We start from the raw sequence: 21,533 nt of genomic DNA, 5'->3' as shown, positions 1-21,533 counted from the left end.
CATGCTAAGTCAGTGGAATGGGGATTACTCAGACTTATCCCCTTCTCTGAATCTGGATCAAGAGACCCGAAATTCTCTTCTATGGTGGCTTTCTCGGCCACATCTGTCCAGGGGGATGCCATTCAGCAGACCAGACTGGACAATTGTAACAACAGACGCCAGCCTTCTAGGTTGGGGTGCCGTCTGGAATTCTCTGAAGGCTCAGGGACAATGGAGTCAGGAGGAGAGTCTCCTGCCAATAAACATTCTGGAATTGAGAGCAGTTCTCAATGCCCTCCTGGCTTGGCCCCAGTTGACTACTCGGGGGTTCATCAGGTTTCAGTCGGACAACATCACGACTGTAGCTTACATCAACCATCAGGGAGGGACAAGAAGCTCCCTAGCTATGATGGAAGTATCAAAGATAATTCGCTGGGCAGAGTCTCACTCTTGCCACCTGTCAGCAATCCACATCCCGGGAGTGGAGAACTGGGAGGCGGATTTCTTAAGTCGTCAGACTTTTCATCCGGGGGAGTGGGAACTTCATCCGGAGGTCTTTGCCCAAATACTTCGACGTTGGGGCAAACCAGAGATAGATCTCATGGCGTCTCGACAGAACGCCAAGCTTCCTCGTTACGGGTCCAGATCCAGGGATCCAGGAGCAGTCCTGATAGATGCTCTGACAGCACCTTGGGACTTCAGGATGGCTTACGTGTTTCCACCCTTCCCGTTGCTTCCTCGATTGATTGCCAGAATCAAACAAGAGAGAGCATCAGTGATTCTAATAGCACCTGCGTGGCCACGCAGGACTTGGTATGCAGACCTGGTGGACATGTCATCCTGTCCACCTTGGTCTCTACCTCTGAGACAGGACCTTCTGATACAGGGTCCCTTCAAACATCAAAATCTAACTTCTCTGAAGCTGACTGCTTGGAAATTGAACGCTTGATTTTATCAAGACGTGGGTTTTCTGAGTCAGTTATTGATACCTTAATACAGGCTAGGAAACCTGTTACCAGAAAGATTTACCATAAGATATGGCGTAAATACCTATATTGGTGTGAATCCAAAGGTTACTCTTGGAGTAAGGTTAGGATTCCTAGGATATTGTCTTTTCTACAAGAAGGTTTAGAAAAGGGTTTATCTGCTAGTTCTTTAAAGGGACAGATCTCAGCTCTGTCCATTCTGTTACACAAACGTCTGTCAGAAGTTCCTGACGTCCAGGCTTTTTGTCAGGCTTTGGCCAGGATTAAGCCTGTGTTTAAAACTGTTGCTCCACCATGGAGTTTAAACCTTGTTCTTAATGTTTTACAGGGCGTTCCTTTTGAACCCCTTCATTCCATTGATATAAAGTTGTTATCTTGGAAAGTTCTATTTTTAATGGCTATTTCCTCGGCTCGAAGAGTCTCTGAATTATCAGCCTTACATTGTGATTCTCCTTATTTGATTTTTCATTCGGATAAGGTAGTCCTGCGTACTAAACCTGGGTTCTTACCTAAGGTAGTTACTAACAGGAATATCAATCAAGAGATTGTTGTTCCTTCTTTATGCCCAAATCCTTCTTCAAAGAAGGAACGTCTACTGCACAACCTGGATGTAGTCCGTGCTCTAAAATTTTACTTACAGGCAACTAAGGAATTTCGACAAACGTCTTCTCTGTTTGTCATTTACTCTGGGCAGAGGAGAGGTCAAAAAGCTTCCGCTACCTCTCTTTCTTTTTGGCTTCGTAGCATAATTCGTTTAGCTTATGAGACTGCTGGACAGCAGCCTCCTGAAAGAATTACAGCTCATTCTACTAGAGCTGTGGCTTCCACTTGGGCCTTCAAGAATGAGGCCTCTGTTGAACAGATTTGCAAGGCTGCAACTTGGTCTTCGCTTCATACTTTTTCCAAATTTTACAAATTTGACACTTTTGCTTCATCGGAGGCTATTTTTGGGAGAAAGGTTCTTCAGGCAGTGGTTCCTTCTGTATAAAGAGCCTGCCTATCCCTCCCGTCATCCGTGTACTTTTGCTTTGGTATTGGTATCCCAGAAGTAATGATGACCCGTGGACTGATCACACTTAACAGAAGAAAACATAATTTATGCTTACCTGATAAATTCCTTTCTTCTGTAGTGTGATCAGTCCACGGCCCGCCCTGTTTTTAAGGCAGGTAAATATTTTTTAATTTATACTCCAGTCACCACTTCACCCTTGGCTTTTCCTTTCTCGTTGGTCCTTGGTCGAATGACTGGGAGTGACGTAGAGGGGAGGAGCTATATGCAGCTCTGCTGGGTGAATCCTCTTGCACTTCCTGTTGGGGAGGAGTAATATCCCAGAAGTAATGATGACCCGTGGACTGATCACACTACAGAAGAAAGGAATTTATCAGGTAAGCATAAATTATGTTTTTCTGCTTGCCCTGGGGATCTTTTCAAAGAGTTAAAGTAATCAATGATCAGAAAAGTTTCTCTAATCTTAGCAGCCAAGTTTCTTTGGTACATGAATCCTGCCTGATCTTTATGTATAATCTTTGGGAGAACAGTTTGAAGACGACTAGCCAAGATACGTGTAAAAAGTTTATAATCAGAGTTGAGAAGTGCTATTGGTGTATATGATTCTTTTTTTGCTGGATCCTTACCAGTTTTTAAAATTAATGTAAAAATTGGAAGGGATGGTTTTATTCTCAATATAAAAAATATTGAAAAGATTTTCTAGGTAGGGAGTAATATTCTGATCTAATATTTTGTAGAATTCATTGGGAAGTGCGTCTTTTTTAATTTCTGCTTCAGTAATAGGAGCATTATTTTTTTTAAGTGATTCAGAGGAAATAAAGGTTTTGAATCTTTTCCCAAAAGATATCCCTATTTTGTATACTAGGTTCCTGTGATGTATATAATTTAGTATAGTATTTAGTAAAAATTTGTATCACCTTGTCCGTAGTTGTAGCGATTGTTCCATCATTTTTAATTTTGTTTTATTGTTGATGAGTTATTAGTATTTTTAACAAGAGTAGCTAACAATTTTCCTGATTTGTTTCCGTGTTTATGATACTTAGCTTGTATCCTTATTTCAGCTTGTGTTGTTTTATGGATTAGATAGGTGTCCCTTTCTTTTTTGGCTTGCGTATAAATATCCCAGCTCTCTTTAGTTCTCTCTATTAGGTATCGGTTGTATGACTTAGTTAAGAAATTTAACATCTCCTGTTCCCTTTTCCTGTATTTTTCCCTTAATGCCGTAGTATATGCTATTATTTCCCCCCTAAGGACTGCTTTAGCCGTTTCCCAAAATATTATTGGTTTAACTATATATTAATGATTATACCATTGAAAGTCTTCAAACTTTCTACTAAGAAATTCTTTAAATTTTAGATCAGTAAAGAGATATTTAGGGGGGGGGGGGGAACGCTTAGGAGCAGATCTGCGGTCAGAGATGGCAATTAAGAGAGAGATCGGGGCATGATCCGAAAGGGAAATAGGGTGTATATTTGCTTTTATTTGTAACTTAGCGGTCTTGTCATCTATTAAGAATATATCAATCCTGGAAAGTGTTTTGTGTGCCTTAGATAGGCATGTGTATTCTCTATTATCTGGATTTTGTATCCTCCAGATATCCTTTACTGCCATATTTAAACAAATTTTTCTAAACATTTTAGCCTCTAAATTGTCTCTTTTCGTTTTGGTTAAAAGTAATTTTTTCCTAAGCCTGTCTAGGGGATATTGCGGGGCTATATTGAGGTCACCTCCAATAATGAGATATCCCTCTAAGCAATCTAATATTTTTTCCTGTACTAAGTTCCAGAAAGCATTGCTAACAATATTTGTAGTGTATATATTGCATAATGTATAAATATTATTATCAATTTTTAGTTTTACAAGCAGATATCTACCATCTGGGTCTGTATAAACCTGTAAAATATGATAATTCAGTTTTTTTCCTATTAAAATAGCAACACCTCTTTTCCTTTTTACTCCTGATGAAGCAAGCACCTCTCTGACCCAAGATGTTTTTAATTTTGCAACTTCAGTCAGATCCAGATGCGTTTCTTGTAATAAAGCTATGTTGCATTTTAGTTTTTTTCAAGTGCGCTAAAACTGTCTTGCGTTTAATAGGAGAGGTGAACCCACCTATATTCCATGAAACTATATTAAGTAAATCCATCTTTTAAGGGGGGGAAAAAATCCCCCTCTCCCTTTAATAGTATTGTATCCTGCATATTGTTCTATAATTACTCCAAACCAAGAAGGAGACCCTCCCCCTCTTTACCCAATTTAAAGAAATATCAAATTACATAAAAAGATAAATTAAATTAAAAAAGAAAAAAAGAAAATGAAAAGAGAATAAAAAAGTTTTTATTCTAATTCATTCTTTACCAAAAACTTCTCAGCTTCTTTAGGACTATCAAAAAAAAGTTTTGGCCATGCATTGTGATTTTAAGTCTGGCTGGATATGTCAGAGTGTCTTGTATTCCTTGGTTTATTAATCTAGTGCATATAGGAGAAATTTATTTTATTTTCAAGAATGTCTCGGCCGAGAAATCCTGAAAGAGAAGTATTTTTTTACCCCCTATTAGGATGGGTTGAGATTTTCGGTAATATTGCATTAAAACAGTTTTGTCATGAAAATTAAGAAGCTTAGCAATCACCGGTCTAGGTCTATGAGCTTTGTTTTCTCTTGTAAGGTGTATCCAATCCACAGATTCATCCATTACTTGTGGGATATTCTCCTTCCCAACAGGAAGCTGCAAGAGGATCACCCACAGCAGAGCTGTCTATATAGCTCCTCCCCTAACTGCCACCTCCCAGTCATTATCTTGCAGCTCTCGACAAGGGAAGCAGCTAGAGAGATGTGGTGCATTAGTGTAGTTTATCTTCAATCAAAAGTTTGTTATTTTCAAATGGTACCAGAGTTGTACTATTTTAGCCTCAGGCAGAAAGTTGAAGAAGAGTCTGCCTGTGGTCTTTGATGATCTTAGCAGGTTGTAACTAAGATCCATTGCTGTTCTCACACATAACTGAAGAGATGGGTAACTTCAGCTGGGGGAATAGCGTGCAGGGTCTCCTGCTCGGAGATATGTGCAGTTTTAAATTTTTCTAGAGAAATGATAAGCTAGAAAATGCTGACAATACCGGATTTATTTAAGGTAAGCCTGATTACAGTGATTTAATAACGACTGGTATCATGCTTGCTGTAAAGGGTAATATTTTTATTATTTACTCACATTACTGAATAGATATAACGTTTGCTTGAGGTGTATAAACGTTTATTTCATATTGGTGATAAAACTGTATTCTGGGGCCCAGTTTTTCCACATGGCTGACTAGATTTTGCGTAGGGATAGTTTTTTAAGGCCCTCTCACTGTGAGTACAGGTTGGGAGGGGCCTATTTTCCATTAGTTTTTGCAGCTTGAGACATCCAGCTTCCCTGAAGGAGTCCCCTGAACATATAGGACCTCTCTAAGGGGTTTTTGTGCCTTCCAAAGTCGTTGTATGGGCAGGTAGGGCCACAGTAAAGCTGTGGCAGTTTGTTGTGACTGTTTAAAAACGTTTATATCGTTTTTTTGATCCGGTTTTGAAACTAAGGGGTTAATCATCCATTTGCAAGTGGGTGCAATGCTCTTTCAGCCTATTATACACACTGTAAAAATTTCGTAAGATTTACTGCTTTTTTCACTGTTTTAGCAGTTTCTGTGATTGCTTTTTTCTCTTAAAGGCACAGTACCGTTTTTATTTTTTGCTTGTTCACAGTTATTAAAGTGTTTTCCAAGCTTGCTGGTCTCATTACTAGTCTGTTTAAACATGTCTGACATAGAGGAAACTCATTGTTCATTATGTTTAGAAGCCATTGTGGAACCCCCTCTTAGAATAAGTACCAAATGCACTGATTTTACTATAGATTACAAAGACCATATTCTGGCTTTAAAAAATGTATCACCAGAAGAAATTGACAAGGAGGAAGTTATGCCGTCTAACTCTCCCCACGTGTCAGATCCTATAAATCCCGCTCAGGGGACGCCAATTACAGATACTTCAATCTGATTCTGATATGTCTACATTTAAATTTAAGCTTGAACACCTCCGCGTATTGCTCAGGGAGGTTTTAGCAACTCTGGGCAACTGTGACACTATTGTAGTCCCAGATAAATTATGTAGATTGGATAAATACTATGCAGTACCTACTTACACTGATGTTTTTCCAATCCCTAAAAGGTTTTCTGAAATTATTACTAAGGAATGGGATAGACCAGGTGTACCATTCTCTCCCCCTCCTGTTTTTAAAAAGATGTTTCCTATAGACGCTGCTACACGGACTTATGGCAGACGGTCCCTAAGGTGGAGGGAGCAGTTTCTACTCTAGCTAAGCGTACCACTATCCCTGTCGAGGACAGTTGTGCTTTTCTAGATCCAATGGATAAAAAATTTAGAGGGTTACCTTAAGAAAATTTTTATTCAACAAGGTTTTATTCTCCAGCTTCTTGCATGCATTGCCCCAGTCACTGCTGCCGTGGCTTTCTGGTTTGAGTCCCTAGAGGAGGCTCGACAGGTTGAAACCCCGTTGGAAGATATTATTGACAAGCTTAGGGCCCTTAAACTAGCCAATTCATTTGTTTCTGACGCCGTTGTTCATTTAACCAAGCTAACGGCTAAAAATTCAGGTTTTGCTATTCAGGCGCGTAGGGCGCTATGGCTTAAATCCTGGTAAGCTGACGTTACTTCAAAGTCTAAGCTTCTCAATATTCCCTTCAAAGGACAGATCCTATTCGGGCCTGGACTGAAAGAGATCATTTCTGACATCACTGGAGGAAAAGGTCATGCCCTTCCTCAAGACAGGTCCAACAAATTAAGGACCAAACAGTCTAGTTTTCGGCCCTTTCGAAACTTCAATAGTGGCGCAGCTTCAACTTCCTCTAACACAACACAAGAGGGAACTTTTGCCCAGTCTAAGCCGGTCTGGAGACCTAACCATGCTTGGAACAAGGGGAAACAGGCCAAGAAGCCTGCCGCTGCCTCTTAGACAGCATGAAGAAGCAGCCCCCGATCCGGAAACAAATCTAGTAGGGGGCAGACTTTCTCTCTTCCCCAGGCTTGGGCAAGAGATGTCCAGGATCCCTGGGCATTGGAAATTGTGTCCAAGGGTTATCTTCTGGAATTCAAAACCTCTCCCCCAAAAGGGAGATTTCATATCTCACTTTTATCTGCAAACCAGATAAAGAGAGAAGCATTCTTACATTGTGTTCAAGAATAGAAAAGAATAATACAGCGCTAAAATCCAAAGGTTTATCTAAGCCACTCTCCTGCCACCTCCCCTAGATGGCAAAATTATAAAACTCAACAAAAAACGTAAATGAGAGGGCGCTAAAAGCTAAGAGAAACCAGCACACTTAATCAGCATTAATTAGGCATCCATAATGAAGAAAACAATACACCAAGTAATTTAAAAGGTTTACTATCAAAGATAAATTGCACAATATGCGGGACGTCTCCCTGCAAAGGATAAATATTACAAATAAAATAAATCAAAAGAAAAGTACTATATGGAATACCACCCTAAAAATTAAAAAATGTAAAAATGAAAAAATATCAAAAAACAAAAATCTAAAAAACAATATTGCTGGCTAAGAGAATATCCAATCAAAGGAAGCGTCAAATGTTCCTCTTTATTGCTGTGGGATCCAGTGTGTATCAGTGTTGGAAAGCAAATGTTGCTAGCTAGAAAGTGTCAATCTAGTAGTTACTCCTTATGTTTGTATCAACTCTTCAAGTGTTAACACATATTTCAATTATTTCCCATAATCTTATGTGTAGGCCAAAATACTGCTTCAGTATGTGCAGAATGTGCAGTAGGTGAAACTTTGTATATCAAAACGGTATATTTGGATCACTTCAGATAAATGAGTGTTGACTCCGTGAGCCTTGTTCGTCAGTCACTAATTATTAGTATTGTATACACTTCTCACCTTAACAGCCTGCTATATGTCAGTTTACTTAGCAAAACGACTTATACTTTTTACCGGAACTTTTCCTCGCCAAGCGCGATGACGCTCTTGAACGGCTGTGTGCCAGATGATCACTTTTGACAGGCAGCTTGGGGTAATACCGGAATCTTTTCCTCGCCAAGTTTGATGACAATCTTGAACAGCTGTGTATCAGATGACCACACTTGACAGGCAGCTGGGGTAATGCCGGAATCTTTTCTTCTCCGAAACCGTTACCTCTCCAGTCAGCGTCTTTCGAGATTTTCACCTCCGTTGGTTGTATGCAGCTGTAGCAAAAGGGTAATCAGCTGAGCTGATATTGTGAAGCAACCTCCGCTCTTAGCGTATTTCACGCGCGGGTAATCTACTAGGTACCTAGTTGTAAGTTCTTGACAGGGTCAGCAACTCTCTTTCTCTACGCGTTTCACCCGTGTAGATGGGCTTTCTCAAGATGACAGTTGCTCCCGGAACTCATGTTTAAAAATCCGCTGCTGTGTTTCGATTGGATGATCATTTTCCTCAATTAGATCTTAAGGTGAGTTGCTTGTTAAGGTGGTATGTAGAGTTACAGAGCAAAACTTTTTTGCTGCAACATTTGAATATTAGTTATTAAAAGAATTTCTGTAGGTTTTTACTGGCCCCAGGGAATTTCGATTATTTGACATGGGTTATATCCGTACATTAAAGTTTTTCTTCAAAATACTATTTGAAGTATAAAGTACAAAATACATTAACAGAAAAACATTATTAGGGTGGTATATTCCATTAGGTGGTATTCCATAGTCTAAACAAACTATTCTAAATAAAAGGAGTTAGTAATCAGATTGTACTCTGTATTCTTTACTGACTTCTAAATGTGATATCTTTTATGGACTTTATTTATTAGAATTTGTCCTCCTGGAGGTACATTTTAAGATATATAGCAGTACTATTAAATTGTCCATGCCTGGCTTTGTCATAAAATTGTGTTTTTTTGTTTTTTTCTCTGTAGTACATATTATTGGAAATTTGGGAGAATAAGTTGTATATAAAAAACAGTAGATGTGGATTGGTCACTTTGGGCTTATACTTCACATATAGTCTATAAGTTTGGGGGGCCTCTCTTGTTTTTAGACTCCTAGAAATGGTGATAGGTCCATTTCTGAATTTAGACCTCTTTGATGGAGGGTGTCAAATTGATATATAAGCTCAGATTCCTTCTTTAATAACTTTTTTTCGAAATTGCCCCCTCTCCAGTCTCCTCTCACTATATGTATACCCCAAAATTTGAAGTGTTGCAGACTATTATTGTGGGTTTCCCTAAAATGCTTATAGAGATGGGTATCCAGATTACCCTTTTCGATGTTGCAGAGATGCTCTCTAATCCTATCTCGTAGCATTCTAGTGGTTTCACCAATATAGAATAAATTACAAGAGCATTTAATAAGGTATATCACCCCTTTTTGTGAGCATCTAATAATGTCTTTAATGTTGTAATCTTCTCCTGTACTTGCTATATGAACCTTGCTACTTTTGTTGCTGTATCTGCAAGCCCTACATAGATGACAGGGGAAGAACCCTTTTAGGTTGTGGCCTTGCAAATCTCGATCAATTAAACTAGTGCCCTCTTTCTTTAGTTCACTAGGTGCCAAAATTTGTTTTAAGTTTTTTGCTTTCCTAAATGTAATTTTCGGTTTATAAGCTACCATATCTCCTATTAGAGGATCTTTTTTGACTATGTGCCAATGTCTATTGATTTCTTTCCTTATTGCTTGATGGTTTTCACTATAGTCAGTAATGAATGCTACATTGTATTCATTATTATCAGTTTGGATATTGGACATATTTTTATCTTTATATTGTAGAAGAGTGCTTCTTTCTGTTGTTGCTGCTCTATTAATGGCTCCTTCCAGTTCTTGCTCTGAATAGCCCCTACATTGTGTTCAAGACCTCCTAGTTATGGGAGTGATCCACCCAGTTCCGCAGGAGGAACAGGGACAGGGCTTTTATTCAAATCTGTTTGTTGTTCCCAAGAACGAGGGAACATTCAGACCAATCTTAGATCTCAAGATCTTAAACAAATTTCTCAGAGTCCCATCCTTCAAGATGGAGACTTTTCGAACCATCCTTCCTATGATCCAGGAGGGTCAATACAGGCACTACCAGTTTGTGGCTCTTCCCTTCGGGTTAGCCATGGCACCAAGAATCTTTACAAAGGTTCTAGGGTCCCTTCTAGCGGTCCTAAGGCCGCGGGCTATAGCAGTAGCCCCTTACTCAGACGACATTCTGATACAGGCGTCGACTTTTCAAGTTGCCAGGTCTCACAAAAAACCCCCCAAAAAACAGACATTGTTCTGGCATTTCTGAGGTCGCATGGGTGGGAAAGTGAACGAAGAAAAAAGTTCTCTATCCCCTCTCACAAGAGTTTCCTTCCTAGGAACTCTGATAGATTCTGTAGAAATGAAGATTTACCTGACAGAGGCCAGGTTGTCAAAACTTCTAAATTCCTGCCATGTTCTTTATTCTACTTCTCGCCCTTCAGTGGCTCAGTGTATGGAAGTAATCGGACATAGTGCCGTTTGCCCGCCTACATCTCAGACCGCTGCAACTCTGCATGCTCAGTCAGTGGGGATTACACAGATTTGTCCCCTCTACTAAATCTGGATCAAGAGACCTGGGATTCTCTTCTCTGGTGGTTATCTCGGGTCCATCTGTCCAAGAGTATGACCTTCTGCAGGCCAGATTGGACAATAGTAACGACAGATGCCAGCCTTCTGGGCTGGGGTGCAGTCTGGAACTCCCTGAAGGCTCAGGGCTTGTGGACTCAGGAGGAGACACTCCTTCCGATAAACATTCTGGAACTAAGAGCGATATTCAATGCTCTTCAGGCTTGGCCTCAGCTAGCTGCGGTCAGGTTCATCAGATTTCAGTCGGACAACCTCACGACTGTAGCTTACATCAACCATCAAGGGGGAACAAGGAGTTCCCTAGCAATGTTGGAGGTTTCAAAAATAATTCTATGGGCAGAGGTTCACTCTTGCCATCTATCAGCTATCCATATCCCAGGAGTAGAGAACTGGGAGGCGGATTTTCTAAGTCGGCAGACTTTTCATCCGGGGGAGTGGGAACTCCATCCGGAGGTGTTTGCACAGTTGATTCAACTTTGGGGCAAACCAGAACTGGATCTCAGGGCGTCTCGTCAGAACGCCAAGCTTCCTTGTTACGGGTTCAGGTCCAGGGATCCCAAGGCAGCGCTGATAGATGCTTAGCAGCGCCTTGGTCTTTCAACCTGGCTTATGTGTTTCCACCGTTTCCTCTGCTCCCTCGTCTGATTGACAAGATCAAGCAGGAGAGAGCTTCAGTGATTTTGATAGCTCCTGCGTGGCCACGCAGGACTTGGTACGCAGATCTGGTGGACATGTCATCCTTTCCACCTTGGACTCTGCCGCTGAGGCAGGACCTTCTACTTCAAGGTCCCTTCAAACATCCAAATCTAATTTCTCTGCGTCTGACTGCTTGGAGATTGAACACTTGATTTTGTCAAAACGTGGTTTTTCCGAGTTGGTCATTGATACCTTAATTCAGGCTCGAAAGCCTGTCACCAGGAAAATCTATCATAAGATATGGTGTAAATATCTTCATTGGTGTGAATCCAAGGGTTACTCATGGAGTAAAGTCAAGATTCCCAGGATATTGTCTTTTCTCCAAGAAGGATTGGAGAAGTAATTGTCAGCTAGTTCCTTAAAGGGACAGATTTCTGCTCTGTTTATTCTTTTGCACAAGCGTCTGGCGGATGTTCCAGACGTTCAGGCGTTTTGTCAGGCTTTAGTTAGAATCAAGCCTGTGTTTAAACCTGTTGCTCCGCCATGGAGTTTAAATTTAGTTCTTAAAGTTCTTCAAGGGGTTCCGTTTGAACCTCTGCATTCCATAGATATCAAGCTTTTATCTTGGAAAGTTCTGTTCTTGGTAGCTATCTCTTCGGCTCGAAGAGTTTCAGAGTTATTTGCCTTGCAGTGTGATTCCCCTTATCTGATCTTCCATGCAGATAAGGTAGTTTTGCTTACCAAACCTGGGTTTCTTCCTAAGGTGGTATCCAATAAGAATATCAATCAAGAGATTGTTGTTCCGTCACTGTGTCCTAATCCTTCTTCAAAGAAGGAACGTCTATTACACAATCTTGACGTGGTTCGTGCTTTAAAGTTTTATTTACAAGCTACTAAAGATTTCTCCAACATAGGTGTGTCCGGTCCACGGCGTCATCCTTACTTGTGGGATATTCTCTTCCCCAACAGGAAATGGCAAAGAGCCCAGCAAAGCTGGTCACATGATCCCTCCTAGGCTCCGCCTACCCCAGTCATTCTCTTTGCCGTTGTACAGGCAACATCTCCACGGAGATGGCTTAGAGGTGAACGTGGAAAAGAGTTCTCTATCCCCGTCAACAAGGGTTCCCTTCTTGGGAATAATTATAGACTCCTTAGAAATGAGGATCTTTCTAACAGAGGCCAGAAAAACAAAGCTTCTGGACTCTTGTCGGATACTTCATTCCGTTCCTCTTCCTTCCATAGCTCAGTGCATGGAAGTGATCGGGTTGATGGTGGCGGCGATGGACATAGTTCCTTTTGCGCGCATTCATCTAAGACCATTACAACTGTGCATGCTCAGTCAGTGGAATGGGGACTATACAGACTTGTCTCCGAAGATACAAGTAAATCAGAGGACCAGAGACTCACTCCGTTGGTGGCTGTCCCTGGACAATCTGTCTCAAGGGATGATGTTCCACAGACCAGAGTGGGTCATTGTCACGACCGACGCCAGTCTGATAGGCTGGGGCGCGGTCTGGGGATCCCTGAAAGCTCAGGGTCTTTGGTCTCGGGAAGAATCTCTTCTACCGATAAATATTCTGGAACTGAGAGCGATATTCAATGCGCTCCAGGCCTGGCCCCAGCTTGCGAGGACCAGGTTCATTCGGTTTCAATCAGACAACATGACGACTGTTGCGTACATCAACCATCAGGGGGGAACAAGGAGTTCCCTAGCGATGGAAGAAGTAACCAAAATTATTCTTTGGGCGGAGTCTCACTCCTGCCACCTGTCTGCTATCCACATCCCAGGAGTGGAAAATTGGGAAGCGGATTTTCTGAGTCGTCAGACATTGCATCCGGGGGAGTGGGAACTCCATCCGGAAATCTTTGCCCAAGTCACTCACCTGTGGGGCATTCCAGACATGGATCTGATGGCCTCTCGTCAGAACTTCAAAGTTCCTTGCTACGGGGCCAGATCCAGGGATCCCAAGGCGGCTCTAGTGGATGCACTAGTAGCACCTTGGACCTTCAAACTAGCTTATGTGTTCCCGCCATTTCCTCTCATCCCCAGGCTGATAGCCAGGATCAAGCAGGAGAGGGCGTCGGTGATCTTGATAGCTCCTGCGTGGCCACGCAGGACTTGGTATGCAGATCTGGTGAATATGTCATCGGCTCCACCTTGGAAGCTACCTTTGAGACGAGACCTTCTTGTTCAGGGTCCGTTCGAACATCCGAATCTGGTTTCACTCCAGCTGACTGCGTGGAGATTGAACGCTTGATTTTATCGAAGCGAGGATTCTCAGATTCTGTGATCGATACTCTTGTTCAGGCCAGAAAGCCTGTGACTAGAAAGATTTACCACAAAATTTGGAAAAAATATATCTGTTGGTGTGAATCTAAAGGATTCCCTTGGGACAAGGTTAAGATTCCTAGGATTCTATCCTTCCTTCAAGAAGGATTGGAAAAAGGATTATCGGCAAGTTCCCTGAAGGGACAGATTTCTGCCTTGTCGGTATTACTTCATAAAAAGCTGGCAGCTGTGCCAGATGTTCAAGCCTTTGTTCAGGCTCTGGTTAGAATCAAGCCTGTTTACAAACCTTTGACTCCTCCTTGGAGTCTCAATTTAGTTCTTTCAGTTCTTCAGGGGGTTCCGTTTGAACCCTTACATTCCGTTGATATTAAGTTATTATCTTGGAAAGTTTTGTTTTTAGTTGCGATTTCTTCTGCTAGAAGAGTCTCAGAATTATCTGCTCTGCAGTGTTCTCCTCCTTATCTGGTGTTCCATGCAGATAAGGTGGTTTTACGTACTAAACCTGGTTTTCTTCCAAAAGTTGTTTCTAACAAAAACATTAACCAGGAGATTATCGTACCTTCTCTGTGTCCAAAACCAGTTTCAAAGAAGGAACGTTTGTTGCACAATTTGGATGTTGTTCGCGCTCTAAAATTCTATTTAGATGCTACAAAGGATTTTAGACAAACATCTTCCTTGTTTGTTGTTTATTCAGGTAAAAGGAGAGGTCAAAAAGCAACTTCTACCTCTCTCTCTTTTTGGATTAAAAGCATCATCAGATTGGCTTACGAGACTGCCGGACGGCAGCCTCCCGAAAGAATCACAGCTCATTCCACTAGGGCTGTGGCTTCCACATGGGCCTTCAAGAACGAGGCTTCTGTTGATCAGATATGTAGGGCAGCGACTTGGTCTTCACTGCACACTTTTACCAAATTTTACAAGTTTGATACTTTTGCTTCTTCTGAGGCTATTTTTGGGAGAAAGGTTTTGCAAGCCGTGGTGCCTTCCATTTAGGTGACCTGATTTGCTCCCTCCCTTCATCCGTGTCCTAAAGCTTTGGTATTGGTTCCCACAAGTAAGGATGACGCCGTGGACCGGACACACCTATGTTGGAGAAAACAGAATTTATGTTTACCTGATAAATTTCTTTCTCCAACGGTGTGTCCGGTCCACGGCCCGCCCTGGTTTTTTTAATCAGGTCTGATATTTTATTTTCTTTAACTACAGTCACCACGGTACCATATGGTTTCTCCTATGCAAATATTCCTCCTTAACGTCGGTCGAATGACTGGGGTAGGCGGAGCCTAGGAGGGATCATGTGACCAGCTTTGCTGGGCTCTTTGCCATTTCCTGTTGGGGAAGAGAATATCCCACAAGTAAGGATGACGCCGTGGACCGGACACACCGTTGGAGAAAGAAATTTATCAGGTAAACATAAATTCTGTTTTTCGTCAAACATCTGCATTGTTTGTTGTCTACTCTGGACAGAGGAAAAGCCAAAAGGCTTCAGCAACTTCTCTTTCTTTTTGGTTAAGAAGTATAATCCGCTTAGCTTATGAGACTGCTGGCCAGCAGCCTCCTGTAAGAATTACAGCTCATTCCACTAGAGCGGTGGCTTCAACATGGGCCTTTAAAAATGAGGCTTCTGTTGAACAGATTTGTAAGGCGGCGACTTGGTCTTTGCTTCATACTTTTTCTAAATTCTACAAATTTGATACTTTTGCTTCTTCGAAGGCTATTTTTGGGAGAAAGGTCTTACAGGCAGTGGTGCCTTCCGTTTAAGCGCCTGCCTTGTCCCTCCCTTCATCCGTGTCCTATAGCTTTGGTATTGGTATCCCACAAGTAATGGATGAATCCGTGGACTGGATACACCTTACAAGAGAAAACAAAATTTATGCTTACCTGATAAATTTCTTTCTCTTGTGGTGTATCCAGTCCACGGCCCGCCCTGTCATTTTAAGGCAGGTGTTTTTTAATTTTTAAACTACAGTCACCCTATAGTTTCTCCTTTCTCTTGCTTGTCTTCGGTCGAATAACTGGGAGGTGGCAGTTAGGGGAGGAGCTATATAGACAGCTCTGCTGTGGGTGATCCTCTTGCAGCTTCCTGTTGGGAAGGAGAATATCCCACAAGTAATGGATGAATCCGTGGACTGGATACACCACAAGAGAAATAAATTTATCAGGTAAGCATAAATTTTGTTCATTTCAGTTCAATATGTTCCCATTCTATGTGCTTGTTCTACTATAATAGGTGGATATGTAGGGTCAATATGCAAGAGTTTAACCAATGTGTTGGATATAAATTCGGTCAAATTTTCATATGCTTTAATCTCTGGGAGACCAATTATCCGTATGTTATTTCTTCTGGATCGGTTCTCCAAATCCTCTACTTTAAATTGCAATTTTGAAAGAGTGGCGTTGCTAGTATCTAGTTTGGATTTAAGTGTCTCATTATTGACTTCCAAGTCCGATATCCTTTGTTCAGCTTCCTGAAGTCTATTTGAGAATTGCCTCACTTCATTAGTTAGCACCAGTATATCTTGTTTAATTTCAGATTTAAGGATATCAAATTTAGGAGACAATGCACTTGCAATATTTCCAACCAGAGCTTGCATATCCATTTTTTCAGTACAATCTATGATATTTGTATTTATGGGATGTATCTCAGCTGTTGTATCTACAGTGTATTTGTTTTTCCTCTCTCTGAACTTAGTAGGCATAGCTGGGGAAGTGTTTTTATAGTGAGGTGATGATTTAACAAATTTATCCATAGAAAAAGGTAACTATATATTTAAATAAGTGATTAAATGAAAAGTGAAAAAAGTGAGTGAATTAATGAGTATTATTAAAGTGTAAAAAAAAATAAAAAAGGGGGAGGATTCCTTCCTCCTTTTTTGTGTGATTAATAAAGTGTACTAATGTGTTCAGGACCAAAAATCCAAAAAGTTTGGTTCTATTTCCAAAAATTACAGAGGAGCGATCCCCAACAAGCAGGTTTGCACCTGATAGAAATTATTTCTAGTTTAATATATGATAACAATCCCCCAAAAAAAAAGAAGAAAAAAAAAGGGACAAGTGTGGCTCCAATCCCAATTACTAATTGTAAAACAGAATAAGACCCACAAAGAACATTAACTCCAAATATCTAAGACTGAGTCAAAACAGATTGTATCCTTGATATTTAGTAGAACTATTATCTGGGATAATAAAGCCTATATCAATCAGAAAATATTTAAACTGGGGGTTAATTTTAACTAGATATCTTTATCTTTCTTGGGGTATTATTCTGCGCTTTGATATCAAGAATTTTTGTTATTAGGTGGAGGACAAACATTCAGAGCAATAGTCTATACAAGATGAATATAATAATTATAAATTTACAGTTGTTCACTGCAATTCTAAACAATGATTCTCTAAGCAAAGCTAGAGATTAGTATAGCCAGAAGTCTTCATTAGCTCTGTACATTTTTATGCATCCCTTTAAGAGTAGCTCTGTGAGTTAATAAAATGCAGGTATAACAACACATAAAGCAAACTTAATTAAGTCAAGCAGTTCGTTTTGCAAAGTCAAGCTGCTAAATATGTTAATCAGAGAATAGGAGAGACAAAGCAGATAGCCATTATATCCACATGCAGACAGCTACAAAGGAACTTAGCTGTTTCCCAGTTGGTTAATATAGCAGATATAAAAATTTAAGCAGGTTGTTAAAGTTCAGTCAGCTTTTTTCCTCTCTTTTCTGTAGCCTTTAAAGGACAAGAAAGTTCTATATGTACTTTATCAAACAATAAGCAGCAGAGCAGCAGTTAAAAAGCAAGCTTGAAAGATTCCAAAGCAACTTAGCAATTTCCCAAAAGTTAATATGAGGTTTTAAACAGGTTGTTAAAGTTCAGCCAGCTTTTTTTTTTTTTCCTTTCCTTTCTGTAGCCTTCAAAAAGCAAGAAAGTTTTATATGTAATTTATCCAGTAGTTGGTAACAGAGGAGCAGTTAGATAAAGCAAGCTTTAGTTTGCATATATGCTTTAAACCATAATATGTTTCAGCTGAAAAACATAACATGCGATACTTGCTGTTTTAGTTCCACCAGGGTGAGCTTTATTGCAGAATCATCTGTGTTTTTTTTCCATATGCCTGCAGTCCCTTCCTTTTTCAGCCGCAGCCTTGAGAATACTAGCTTAACAGCTAGATCTTTAAGGAGGTATTGCGTGTTCTGCCACAGTTTCGTTTCTTCTGCCTGCGCTTCTGAAGGGTCGGGCTTGCAGAATGATTACAGCATTTTCACGGGTTACCAGTACTCAAGCCCCCTCACGCAGCACCGGTGGGAGGGGGGGTATTCAGCTGAGGGCTCGCACACTGGTTGCCGATTTCCCACAGGAATTAAATTCAGCCTTCTGCTCCAGTTGTTTCCTTTAGCCCAGGGGTGTAATGGATGGCGCCGTTAAATGTGCGCCTGCAGTCTTCCAAACGCATCAGCTCAGGTCAAGTGGGGCTCCTGGCGCGAGTCTTTTGCCTAAGGATCAGATGCGGAGGTTTTAGGGAGCAGTACTCCGTACCATGCACCTAGCTCCTCCTCTTCCCCCAGGGTGTGCCCCAGCCCATTTAGCGGCCTTCAAATTTTAAACAACTTTCTAATTTACTTTTATTATCATATTTTCTTTGTTTTCTTGTTATCCTTATTTGAAAAGCAGAAATGAAAGCTCAAGAGTGTGCACTTGACTGCAGCACTATATAGCAGCAGTTTTGCAACAATGTTATACATTAGCAGGAGCACTAGATGGCAACACTATTTCCTGTCTTGTAGGGCTTCAGGCATGTGCACACTACCTACATAGGTATCTCTTCAACAAAGAATAACATGAGAATGAAATAAATTTGATAATAAAAGTAAATTGGAAACCTTTTAAAAATTGTATTCTCTATCTGAATCATGAAAGCATTTTTTTGGGTTTAATGTCCCTTTTAAGGAAGGACCTTTTACTTCAGGGGCCCTTCCTTCATTCAAATCTCGTTTCTCTGAAGCTGACTGCTTGGAGATTGAACGCTTGATACTATCCAAGCGTGATTTTTCTGAGTCGGTCATTGAGACATTGATTCAGGCGCATAAGCCTGTGACTAAAAAGATTTATTATAAGATATGGCATAAATATCTGTATTGGTGTGAATCCAGGGGCTACTCTTGGAGTAGAGTGTGGATTCCTAGGATTTTGTCTTTTCTCCAGGAGGGTCTGGAGAAGGGTTTATCTGCTAGTACCCTGAAGGGTCAAATTTCGGCTTTGTCTATTTTGTTGCACAAGCGTCTGGCCGATGTGCCAGATGTTCAGTCTTTTTCTCAGGCCCTGGTTAGAATTCGGTCTATGTTTAAGTTTGCAACTCCTCCTTGGAGTCTTAATTTAGTTCTTAGAGTTCTCCAACAGGGTCCGTTTGAGCCTATGCATTCTATGGATATTAAGTTGTTAACCTGGAAGGTTTTACTGCGTACTGCTCTAGGTTTTCTTCCCAAGGTTGTTTCTGATAAGAATATTAATCAAGAAATTGTTGTTCCTTCTTTGTGTCCTAATCCTTCGTCTCATAAGGAACGTTTGTTGCACAACCTAGATGTAGTTTGTGCATTGAAATATTATTTGCAGGCGACTAAGGATTTTCTCCAGTCTTCTTCTTTATTTGTTTTTTTTTTCCTGGGAAGCGTAAAGGTCAGAAAGCTACGGCTACTTCTCTTTCTTGTTGGTTGAGGAGTATTATTTGCTTGGCATATGAGACTGCTGGACAGCAGCCTCCTGAGAAAATCATGGCTCATTCCACGAGGGCTGTTTCATCTACTTGGGCGTTCAAAAATGGTGCTTCTGTGGATCAGATTTGCAAGGCTGCCACTTGGTCATCTTTACATACTTTTTCAAAATTTTCAAAATTTGATACTTTTGCTTCAGCTGAGGCTTCTTTTGGGAGAAAGGTTCTTCAATCAGTGGTGCCGTCTGTTTAGGCTAACTGTCTTGTCCCTCCCTTATCATCCGTGTCCTCTAGCTTGGGTATTGATTCCCAATAGTAATTATGATGATCCGTGGACTCACTGTGTCATTAGAAAGAAAAGAAAATTGATGCTTACCTGATAAATTTGTTTCTTTCTTGACACAGTGAGTCCACGGCCCGCCCTGTATTTTCAGACAGTTTATTTTTATATAAACCTCAGGCACCTTTGCACCTTATAGTACTTCCTTTCTCCTTTCCCTTTGGTCTAATGACTGGGGGTTGTGGATAAGGGAGTGTTATTTAACAGCTTTGCTGTGGTGCTCTTTGCCTCCTCCTGCTATGGCGTAATATTCCCAATAGTAATTATGATGATCCGTGGACTCACCGTGTCAAGAAAGAAAGAAATGTATCGGGTAAGCATAAATTTTCTTTTTTACAATTCTACAAATTTGATACTTTTGCTTTGGCCGAGGCTTCTTTTGGGAGAAAAGTTCTTCAAGCGGTGGTGCCTTCTGTTTAGGTCTGCCTGTCTTGTTATCCCTCCCTAGTCATCTGTGTCCTCTAGCTTGGGTATTGGTTCCCATCAGTAATTGAGGATGTTGTAGACTCACCATATATTAGGAAAGAAAACAAAATTTATGCTTACCTGATACATTTCTTTCTTTCTGGATATGGTGAGTCCACGACCCCACCCTTTTTCTCTAAGACAGTTATTTTTTGTCTAAACCTCAGGCACCTCTACACCTTTGTGTTATTCTTTATTTCCATTTTCCTTTTGATCGAATGTCTGGGGTTTGTGGGTAGGGGAGTGACACTTAACAGCTTGGCTGTGGTGCTCTTTGCCTCCCCCTGCTGGCCAGGAGTGATATTCCCAACAGTAATTGAGGATGTCGTGGACTCGCCATATCCGGAAAGAAATACATTTGTCAGGTAAGCATAAATTTAGTTTTTCATGAGCAGGGGAAGAGGGGAGTGTCTGATGTTTCTGTTTTCCCAGCCTAACCTTAACAGTGCTAAACTGGGAGCTTCTAAGTAAATTCTGAAAAGGTTTTATACTTGATTTTTAGATCAGTATCTATGCATATTCTTCTTTATAGTAGTGTCTATTACATGCAGTATTATTAAGTCCCTTTAATAATGAAAAAACAAAAAAACAAGACTATTTTGTAATTGCCCAAAATGTATATATAAAGGTTTTACAACGGGAGTGTTTGCAACTTGATAGAAATTTACTTTAAGCCGAAAAGTAAACCATTGTCCTTTTTTTAAGGTTGCTCATGAGACAGATGTGCGAGCTCAGATTCGCCTGCAGCTCAGGGATGTCAATGGAGAACTCGTGGCTGTCCAGCGCTCCATGGTCTGTACGCAAAAAGGAAAAAAAACTGAATTTAAAACCTTGGAAGGAGTGATAACCAGAATAAAGTAAGTCTTCTTTACTCGCATCTAGGCAAGATTTTATTCACCACACATACACATGCAACTGTGACATTCTTAAAGTAAAGGGGTGTAACCACTCAGGAGCTGCAAGCTTAGACCCAAAAAAGCTTACGGCTCTCATTCCTTACCCTTCACACTTAATGTTGCTTTTAATCTGAGGGTATCTGTCATCTTATTTAAGTTTTTTTAAAATTTGGCATATGATATATATTTAAAGAAAATCAGTGAAATCACCTATATTGTCAGCTATTATGTTTCATAAAAAAGTCAATACCATTTTTTATGTGATCTGGCAACACCTGTCAAATGTTTTCTTTCCATAATACAGGGAGAGTCCACAACTTCATTCCGCACTGTTGGGAAATACAACACCTGACCACCGGGAGGAGGCAAAGGCACCCCAGCCAAAGGCTTAAATATCCCTCCCACTTTCCCCATCCCCCAGTCATTCTTTGCCTTTCATCACTAGAGGAGGATGGCAGAGAAGTGTGAGAAGATACGGAAAGTTCTGTAATGGGTATGTTCCCTTCAAGAGAGGACTGGAGTTTTAAGTAGTCATATAAACCTCTCAGTGCGATTATTGATGACAGTCTGGAGATGCAGGGAAAGTTTCTCTGCGAAGCCATCC

General features: G+C 40.7%; 1 protein-coding gene across 1 annotated transcript in view; it reads left to right on the top strand.

Annotated features, from left to right (window-relative positions):
- The window catches only part of RAD50 (RAD50 double strand break repair protein), a 917,823-nt gene that overhangs the window by 212,789 nt on the left and 683,501 nt on the right, over window positions 1-21,533 (top strand). The window contains exon 4 of the mRNA XM_053719284.1: window positions 20,739-20,890. Coding sequence (XP_053575259.1) covers window positions 20,739-20,890 — 152 coding nt within the window. The remainder of the gene's footprint in view (window positions 1-20,738; window positions 20,891-21,533) is intronic.

This window comes from Bombina bombina, chromosome 6 (genome assembly GCF_027579735.1).
Source record: "Bombina bombina isolate aBomBom1 chromosome 6, aBomBom1.pri, whole genome shotgun sequence".
NCBI lineage: Eukaryota > Metazoa > Chordata > Amphibia > Anura > Bombinatoridae > Bombina > Bombina bombina.
The sequence above is the reverse complement of the archived record's forward strand: the minus strand, read 5'-3'. Positions and strand labels throughout refer to the sequence as shown.